Source organism: Vigna unguiculata, chromosome 11 (assembly GCF_004118075.2).
Source record: "Vigna unguiculata cultivar IT97K-499-35 chromosome 11, ASM411807v1, whole genome shotgun sequence".
NCBI lineage: Eukaryota > Viridiplantae > Streptophyta > Magnoliopsida > Fabales > Fabaceae > Vigna > Vigna unguiculata.
In genome coordinates, this window is record NC_040289.1 from 2,168,337 (window position 1) to 2,178,219 (window position 9,883).

Genomic DNA, 9,883 nt, shown 5'->3' on the forward strand with positions numbered 1-9,883 from the left:
AAACTATTTTCCTTTTTCACATTAGGTCGATTGAAAAAAAAGTCTGATATACAATGCAAATTCTTAATGCAGAATTAATGGAGAGTGATGGTTGAAAGGATTTAAGAGACAAGAAATAGGAAGGTAGATAAACATAGTTGTTTATTCATCAAAAGCATACAAACACATCCTTATTTAGCAAAAACAAAGATCACAACATCAATTGTTCCACACAGTACAACATGTTGGGTCTTATACGTAATCACTGCATAGGAATTTAGGAATGCACTTTAAATGATAGACCTGATCCACTTAATTTCTCTTCAATGATTTTGGATAACTTTTCTATCATAGAAGGAGAAAAGTAATTTACCCAATCTCCTATCTTACCCTTCCGAAAGAAGTTTTTCTTCTCTGCAATATTGTCTACTTCTCCTGATTTATTCACTTCCAAATCCTTCATCTTCTCAAATCTGCATAGATTGATTATGTTTTCAATCACTGCGCTGCTCTCTCCTTCTTGAGCGATAGGAGAGTCCAAGAACTCTACAATTCTTTTCACATGAAACACTGCATCCTCTTTAAGATCTTCATACTTTAAGAACAAAACTTTGTCTGGTCTAGTTATGCTCTCATTCCAGTAACCTAACATATGACTCCACCATGGACCAAACCCCATTATCCCATTGCAATACTTTTCAAACGCTTCCTCGAATGTTAATGCATCAGGTGAAGACACTGACTTCGTTTTAGAAAAGAATTCCCATGCTGAAACAAAAGTATCAAATGGATTTCTGCATATATAAATGATCTTGCAATTGGATTTTGTGATTGAGTTCGGTAATGAAGGGAATGGTAAGTGAGTAGCGAGAAGTCTTGGCTCACTCATGTTGGAGAGGGAAAGAATTTGGTCATGCAAATCATGAGACAAGATGAATTCAGGGAATGACACAAGTTCATGAGGATTGGAAGAAAGTAATGGATGGTTCTCAAAAGAGGGAAAACGTTGATGGTTTACAATGACAAAAGTAAGGGCTTTCAACCAGGTGGTACCTGATTTTGGAAAGCTGGCAAGAAAAACATCACTGTCTTTTGCATGAAAATGTTTTTGAAAGTTGGTGACTCCTTGAAAATAAAATGATGGGCACCAAAAATCTTGAAATAGGTGGAGATAGGGACCTTCACCCAGACCCCTATCCCTGGGAAGGGAGAGAGCAATAGCTCATTTTCTTCATTTGCTTGCTTGTCACTTACCAAAGCCATTGGAGTAGCTAGAATATGAAAGGTGACTTAAGAGTAGAATTGGATGAAAACATAGGTTAGCAAGAGATAGCTTATAGCTTTTATAGCAGTGATTAGGGGTTGAAGTTCATTAAATGAATCAAATGTGTATATGTGCAACGTGTATATATTTGTTTAGACAAGTGCAGACAATGATAAGCATGCAGTGGCACACACACACTGCTTTTTTGGTAACACAAACCTGACTCAGAAATATTAAAGTTTTCTGCATAAAATTTGTTGTGCAGTGGCCCAAAATAAATTATTGAATGTATAAAATATGTGATATGTACTAAATGTATAAAATTTAAGAAAGTTATCATATGGTGGGCATGTTTAATTAAAAATAAGAATAATTTTAATTTCTTTAATAATTTGAATAGTTTGTAATTAAGTAAGAAATATAATTTGATTGTAATGATGGAGGTATTAGAAAATTACAGTTTAATTAATTATCGGAGGTTAATCTCTTGGGATAAAAGAAGGGGATGAATTTAGACGAATTTAGGCTGAAGTTTGGGTTATTTTTTCTAAGGAATTTGAAAGGAGATTGATTTGAAGGTGATCTTAGAGTGAATATTAGAGTAAAGTTTATGAATAAAATTTATGAAAGTTTGTGAGAGAGTTAACTGATGTAATATTAAAAAAATAATAGATTAAAATATAAGATTATTACTTTATCTTCATAGTTAAAATTAATATATTTTTATTTAATAATAATAATAATAATAATTATTATTATTAATAAATAATAAATTATTATTATTATTAATTGTTTTTATTATTATTAATTATTAATGTTATTATTTATTATTATTGATGATTATAAGTATTAAATGATTCTTTTATATTGATTATCGCATTGATCCAAAATTATTTTATAAGTATATATTTTTAATATGTATTAAAACATAAACCATTCGAACATTTATTTTATTATTCGTTTTATAAAGTTTTACACGTCTACAATAAATATTTATAATTCAACTGTTGAACAAAATAACTTTCTTTTAGGTAATTTTTGAATATTATAATGGTTAGTGGGGACTGATTTCATTTAATTGATTTCCAAAAATATGATAAGAAAAACATTGTTAAAATATTACTATAATCTAAAGTTTACATTTTTTTTTATCAATAAAGAATGAATAAATTACAAAAGAGCACTTAAGTGGTGCTCTAACATTTTTAAAAAAATCAATAACTTGTATAAAAGGATGTAAAAGCTTGGCATCGAAATTATACACAACAAGATAGTCAATAACTAAAGATCCATCAAAGATGAAAAAGATCCTAAAAAAGATACACATGGGACTAAAGCAGTAGCCATAAACTTGTTCTGTTGTTCCAAAATACACAACCAAAAACAGAGACAGAAAGACCCAACACATGACTAAGTATATGCAAAGTGTATAGAATGAAGCATTCAAAGGTCACCAATACCATGGAACCCAACCAGGAGCCAAACATAACCTGAACACAATAAGACATAATCCACATAGCCTGGACAAATTTCCTCACTGGACTGAAGAGCTCAAAGTTCTCGTCTAAATGGGAGAAAAATTGAGGAACACAGTCATGAGAGAAAGACAAGGTTGTGCTTATCCTAAGTATGTTCAGGTTCCACTTAAACAATATACGTCTCTGTTAAATAAGATCATGCATCTTTCTCACCTATCAAACTAAGAGCATATGGTAGTCATCATATCACAAGGATCTTAAGCATGAGAAGGTGAAAAAACCCAATCACTATATGAAAACTTTACTGAAAAATTTTTGTATTTCATCCAAACCCAGGCTATCACTTGACCAACCTCCTCTATGTATCTTTCTTTACTCTCTAATATAGAATATAGCCTGGGGAACCTACTACTAAGAGATTCATCCCCTACCCATGTATCTTCCCAAAAATTTACCTTTTTCCCTTCTCCTACTAACCACCCAATACACTTTTTGAACCATGCCCCATGCTCAGTGTTACCGCAAACTTTATGGATATCTTTCCACCACCTAGATGTATATCTAGATATACTAGTTTCATTAAGATTCCTCCATGACCCGTATTTTGATTCAAGTACCTCTTTCCAAAGACCATGCCCCTCCATTCCTAGTCTCCATTTCCACTTTGCTAAAAGTGCTATATTAAAGTTTCCTATCTCTCTTATGCCTAGACCCTCATCCTTCTTTAGTTTGCAGATATTTTTCCATCTTACCCACGCTATTTTCCTATCTATTGATCCTCATCCCCAAACGAAGTTCCTCTATATTTTAATGAGTTCATTGCTCACACTTTTTGGCATTTTGAAGAAGGATAGATAGTATAATGGCAATGTAGATAATACCGATTTTATTAGACATGCCCTACCAGCCATTGATATTAATTTGTCTTTCTAGCTAGATAGTCTACTTCTAACTTTATCTACCATAGGTTGCCAAAATAGTTTCCTCCTTGGATTTCCCCCTATAGGCAATCCTAAGAACACAAAAGGAATTTTCATGTGGTTGTTGTTTAGAATGCTAGTAAAGTCTTTAATCAAAGTTGAATTCAGACCCTGGCCTCCTACTTTGGTTTTGGAGAAGTTTACTTTGAGCCCTGACGCCAATTCAAAACTTCTCAATATAGCTTTTACAACCCTTACGTTTTGAGTACTTGCTTCACACATGAAAAGAGTATTGTCTGCAAATTGTAGCAACCCCACTTTAGTTTCGTGTATTCCTACTTCAACTCCACAATAAAGGTTTTTCTTGATAGCTTGTCTGACCAATCTAGCTAAGCCCTCCACTATAATTAAAAATAAGAACGATGTCATAGATTTTTAACCTACATTCTTCCACAGTTTCGTTAGCAACAAAGATGTTATCCATTAGTCCTATTCCCTTAAGGAATGTTGATTACGAGTAATTTATGTTCTTAGGAAGCACAATAAAAAAAATATATATATATATATATATATATATATATATATATTCATCCAAATAATTATTAAATAAGTTTCTGTAAATTGAAAATCGAACTAAAAGAAACAATATATTATTAAGAATTTACGGACAAAAACATATATTGTATTACATATCATGGTACGAGAACACTAAAAATGAACAAAAGGAAAAAAAATTAAATTGGATTTAAACATATTAAATTTACCAATTATATTAAATCCAGAGAAATAAATCTTATACATACTTGATTATTAGGTCTGATCTATTAGATATGGATCGGGCCAATTTGATAAGACCTTAGATTTAAGTTGACTCAGTTCAATTTTCGGTAAAAAATGATTTGTCTTAATTTTGGCAAAATTCGATTCAATTCAACTTGACCTTAGACCAAAGTAGCTCGGTTAGACCTAGAGTTTGGTTCGATTTGGTTGACATTTGTTATGGACCGACTCAGTCGACATTGGTTTAAGACAACTTGGCTTAACCTTCAGTTTGGGTCAACTTGACTTGATCTTTGATCAAGGCTGACACAGGTTAACCTACAGTTGAGACTGACATGGTTTGATCTTTGACTCAGACTGACTCGACTTTACATTTGATTAAATAGATTGGATTGGATTGTTTTTTCAAAATCCAAAAAATATCTAATCTAAATCCAATTAAGCTGTTGGATTTCAAATTCAAAAAATATGAATTTGAATTTGGGATAAATCCATTTAAATAGATTGAAAGCAATAAAATTTTAGATTATTATAGATTGAATCTCAAAATTTGGATTTTTTTTTCTGCTCTTAAAAATATGTTTGCACAGTAGTATGAGTTTCATTGAGAATCTTTAGGAAGCACGTAACTCGTTATTCTTCACTAAGCTCGATGATAGTTCTAACCAAATCACAACTGCATTTAATTTTGCAACTACCAATATGTACCTTAAAGATTCTAATTCTTCCCCTAATCTAGTAGTTAAAATTCACATAATCTAGGAAATAATCATGACATTGATAGATATTATTTTGTCAAATAAATTATTATTATTTTAAGAATATTTTGTAGTATTAATCGTTTAAAGATTGGCCAAAATAATAGTTTGTCAATTGCAATAACAACCTAAATTATCTGTTGTATTCTATATATATTCCTTATCAATAGAGATATATAACTCAGATAATTTCCTACGGACATTACATCGCTTTCAAGCATCATACAAATTGTCTTCACACATGGGTTCCAATATCTCTCCACCGATGAATTTGAATTTGTTCATCAATAACAAGGAACACTTCATAAGAACTTAAGAATGCATGGAATGAAATGAATAACTATGGAAGCTATATAAAACTATGGAGGTTTAGACTTTAGACAATCATGGCGAGAAGGTATACTGAAACCTACTTAATTCATGTCACAACAAATGTCACCGACAACACTAATAAAGCAGAGGAGAGACAAAAAAAGATTCCAACCCTGGGCAGAAATAAACAGAACAAACAAAAGGCTTGAATGACCTAGTTGTCAGCAGATATCACGAGGTGGAAGAAACACACTAAACATGCATGTCACAGTCACAGGTAAAACTAAAGAAGAAATGACAAAAAATCGAATTTAATATTTACCGTGCATGTATGGGATCGGACAACAATGAATAGAAATGGTGATTTAACCTAAAATAGGAAGACGTACCAATTATTGATAGTAGATTTTATCTTCAAATACTCCACGAGTATGAGTATTTTTGTCGTCTGTGAGCAAGAATTATGAATATCTGTAAAACGAAATCTTGAACTTGAACGCTATAAAAAATATCCCATATTGAAGTGAATTATCATCAACCTTTTTTAGTGGTAAGTTATCGTTCACATTCTATAGCCATAGCTTCCAATGGCTTCACCAGAAGGGCTGCAAGCATACGAGGAAGAGAAGCTACTTCTGTCCCTTCCGAAAGAGAAGGGTTGGGCATCACGCCATCTCTATCTTTTTCAACACTTTTGGTGTCCATCAACTCATATTGAAGGTGTAATCAATTTTCAAAATCACTTTCAGGCAAAAGACAGTGATGTTATTGTTGCCAGCTTTCCCAAATCAGGTACTACTTGGTTGAAAGCCCTAACTTTTGCTATTCTCAACAGACAACGTTTCTCATCTTCTCATAATCATCCATTACTCACTTCCAATTCTCATGAACTTGTTCCTTTTCTTGATTTCATCTTTCATGGTGATAACATCCATGACAAGCTTTCTGACCTCTCCAATATGACTGAACCAAGAGTTTTTGGTACTCACATTCCATTCCCTTCCCTCTCCAACTCAGTTAAAGAGTCCAACTGTAAGATAGTTTATATCTGCAGAAATCCATTTGACACTTTTGTTTCATCTTGGACCTTCTTCAATAAAATAAAGTCAGATTCTCTGAATGATGTAACGATAGAGGAAGCTTTAGAAAATTACTGCAAGGGAATAATTGGGTTTGGTCCGACTTGGGAGCATATGTTAGGTTACTGGAAAGAGAGCATAGCAAAACCTAACAAGGTTCTGTTTTTGAAGTATGAAGAACTCAAAGAAAATGTCAGTTTTTACGTTAAAAGAGTTGCAGAATTCTTGGACTGTCCTTTCACAAAAGAAGAGGAAAGTAACGGAGTGATCGAAAACATAATAAAGTTATGCAGTTTCGAGAAAATGAAGAATCTAGAAGTGAATAAATGTGGAATAGTTGGGAGAAACATTGAGAAAAAGTACCTATTTCGGAAGGGTGAAATAGGGGATTGGGTAAACTACTTTTCCCCAGCTATGATAGAAAAATTATCGAAAACAATGGAAGAAAAATTAAGTGGATCTGGTCTTTCCTTTAAAACGTCTTCTTAAATTTGGTAGCTATTGTGTGGCAAATGCATCTGATTGTCACGTATCCTTTTCCTTTGTGAAGACGTATCATGGTTGTTTTTATCAAAAATCAATTGGATTGAGCATGTGCTTTAAAGTAAAGTTTTTTATTTCTTTTCTTTTGGGTATGTTGACATGAATATTTATTTACTCACCGGGAATATCTTGTTAGGAATCCAAGTGTGATTCTAAGTCTCACATTGGCTAGAAATGAGAAAGTAGAGTACTATATAAAAATAAAGACCCATAAACCCATTGTCTTAAGGTTTTGGGTTGAGAGTGTGGTTAGATTCAGATATAATTCCACGTTCGTATTATATACGTAAATTTGATTCTTTGTTGTGAAGCTAATGTTCACTAAAAAAACAAGTTTTTTCTAATATTATTATTTTATTGTGTAGCTATGAAAATTTTCCAATCGTAGTATAGGCACTATTTAGTAAGTAGTAAGTAGACACCATGCGCTACTTGACATATAATACTAGTAGTTCTTTTAAAGAAAATAATCAATAGAGTTGTCAAAACGGTCAAACCGGCCATTTAACCTACCACGGGTTGGTCACTTAGTAAGTCAATCTAATCCGATTCATTTATTAGTGAGTTTAAAAAATTTGAACTCGACCCGGCCTACTACGGATTTGTAGGTTTAATGAGTTTGCTCACTTAATTAAAAAAAAAAAACTATTTTTTTATCAATTAGTTTTCAAAAAATTTCATTTCTTTGTAAATTATCATTCAACACTATTTAAATAGGTTTTAGACTTTGTTTGATATTTATGAATGTTATGTATCATATTTTATTTGAATATATGATTAAAATATATTGTTAAATATTTATTTTTATTTTTTTTAAATATCCGCGGGTACCCGTGGATATCAAAAAATTATGCGGGTACCCGCATAATGGATACCCGATAAATATGCGTACACATACGGGACGAATATTTATCCAGCAGGTATGGTACGGGAGAGCTGCTACCCGTACCCTACTACCCGTCCCGTTGACATCCTTAAGTGGCACTAAGTTGATAACTGTAACTTCGGTGTGTCATTTTACTTTTTGAATTTTTTTTATACACTTTTACAATTTTTACATAGTTGTATAATTGTATTTGTTCAAAATAACTATATAAAGTTGTATCATTCATTTTAGACAAAAAATTGATTTGTCATACTAGTTTAGAGAGAGAATAAAGAGAGAAGAATATTGATGATTTTCAATTTTTTAATATAATTTAATATTTAAAATTTATGGGTGGGTCGGTGAACTATGTAAGGCTCGTTTTATTTCTTGTTCTTTTTAAAGGTTGCCCAAAACGGTTGGGCCTAAGGGCTGGCCCAAAAAGGGGAAAAAGGAGACCCTAAGTCTGCCCTCACACTTTCATTTCTCTTGCCCTTCAGATTTTTGCAGTCGTCAAACCCTTTCTCTCTCTCGTAACAGGAACCTTTGCTAGGGTTTGATACCAGCCCTTGGACAAGACAACTCTAAGCTCCGCTCTACTCCATGTAAGTAAATCTCGAGCTTGTACTTCTCCCTCTCTAGGCATCCTTTCTCTTGTTGATCACAGTAGGGACTTTGTAGTGGTCTCGTTCCTAATCTGCTCCCCTTCGTTTTCAGCCCTTTGGCTCACTCTTAGGACTGTGGTGCTCTCTGTGTGCGTGTCGAAACTTCCCGCTAGCCCATTTTCAGGTAAGGGAAGCTAGACCTTACCATATTTTCTGTAGAATCTGCTTGTTTGATGAGTATATGATGTTTGAGCGGCCTGTGTGTGAATATAATCGGTTGGAAATGTCTATTGGACTGCGTGGGTGTATGTGGGTTACTGTCGCTCGAAAGAACAGTGGCAGGCATTGGTTTTCTCGCCCAAGCGAGCATGCCTCGCCTAGGCGAGACTGACAGAGGTTCGCCCAAGTTTTCCTGCACGAAAGGTCGCCCAGGCGACCTGGCTTAATTTTTGAGCGAGATACAATCTCGCTTAGGCGAGAAGGGGCTCGCCTGAGCGAGACCTCGCAGAGTCCCATGTCCCCTCGTCGCGCCGTCGCCTAGGCGAGATGGGATTCGCCTGAGTGAGAGGGTTCCCCTCGCCTGGGCGAGCCTCGCTAGCTTGAGCGAGGCAGCGGACGGATTTTGATGTGGTTGTTGAATGGCTCGTTGATGTGTGGCTTTCATGCATGACTTAAATGCTTTACTAGAAGGGTTGCTTGATGATGACATGATTAATATGTTACATTTGAAATGGAAATGGCATGTTAGTGATTGGGTACGAATTGAAAAGCATGAGTTGTATGAATTGTTGATTTTACATGATATTTATATTATGAGAAATTCTCGATTGGTGGGTGGAACATGTTTAAAGTATGAGTAGGGCATAATTCCATGACTCTTGTAGTGAGAGATCTTGGTGGCACCTCATCGGTTGGACGTAATTCCATGGACCCTCTTAGGGGGAGTTCCTGGTGGTGCCTCGACAAAAGGGCGTAATCAAGGCCAGGGCGTAATTCCACGAAGGCCACGTGGTGGTGCCTCCTGTAAGGGTGTAATTCCGTGAAGGCCTCACGGTGACGCCTCAATGCTAGGACGTAATTCCACTGCCACGTGATGGTGCCTCAGGTACATATCCGGATAGTCAAGTCTTAGGTTTTGATATGGATGAGTATTTCACATGTGGGTGTCTGCTATGTATGTTTGAATGTGAATGGTATGTTGAGTGCATGATATGATGACTTCTTCGCTAGCTTACCCTTTTGCTTGCTTGTGTGTTATGTGTGGACTCTACCTTTGCGATGATCCTCAACCTTGTTAATG

General features: G+C 34.4%; 2 protein-coding genes across 2 annotated transcripts; one reads left to right on the forward strand and one right to left on the reverse strand.

Annotated features, from left to right (window-relative positions):
• Window positions 1-234: 234 nt before the first annotated feature.
• Window positions 235-3,365, reverse strand: LOC114169409 (cytosolic sulfotransferase 14-like). The gene is made up of 3 exons (XM_028054551.1): window positions 3,054-3,365; window positions 2,622-2,733; window positions 235-1,200 (listed from the first exon to the last, which is right to left on the reverse strand). Exons 1-3 carry the CDS (start codon window positions 3,363-3,365, stop codon window positions 257-259), a joined length of 1,368 nt encoding a protein of 455 aa, XP_027910352.1. The 3' UTR covers window positions 235-256.
• Window positions 3,366-5,933: 2,568 nt separating this feature from the next.
• LOC114168985 (cytosolic sulfotransferase 15-like) lies at window positions 5,934-7,191 on the forward strand. The gene has a single exon (XM_028053989.1). The coding sequence runs from the start codon at window positions 6,079-6,081 to the stop codon at window positions 7,057-7,059; it is 981 nt and encodes a 326-aa protein (XP_027909790.1). The 5' UTR covers window positions 5,934-6,078; the 3' UTR covers window positions 7,060-7,191.
• Window positions 7,192-9,883: the final 2,692 nt, after the last annotated feature.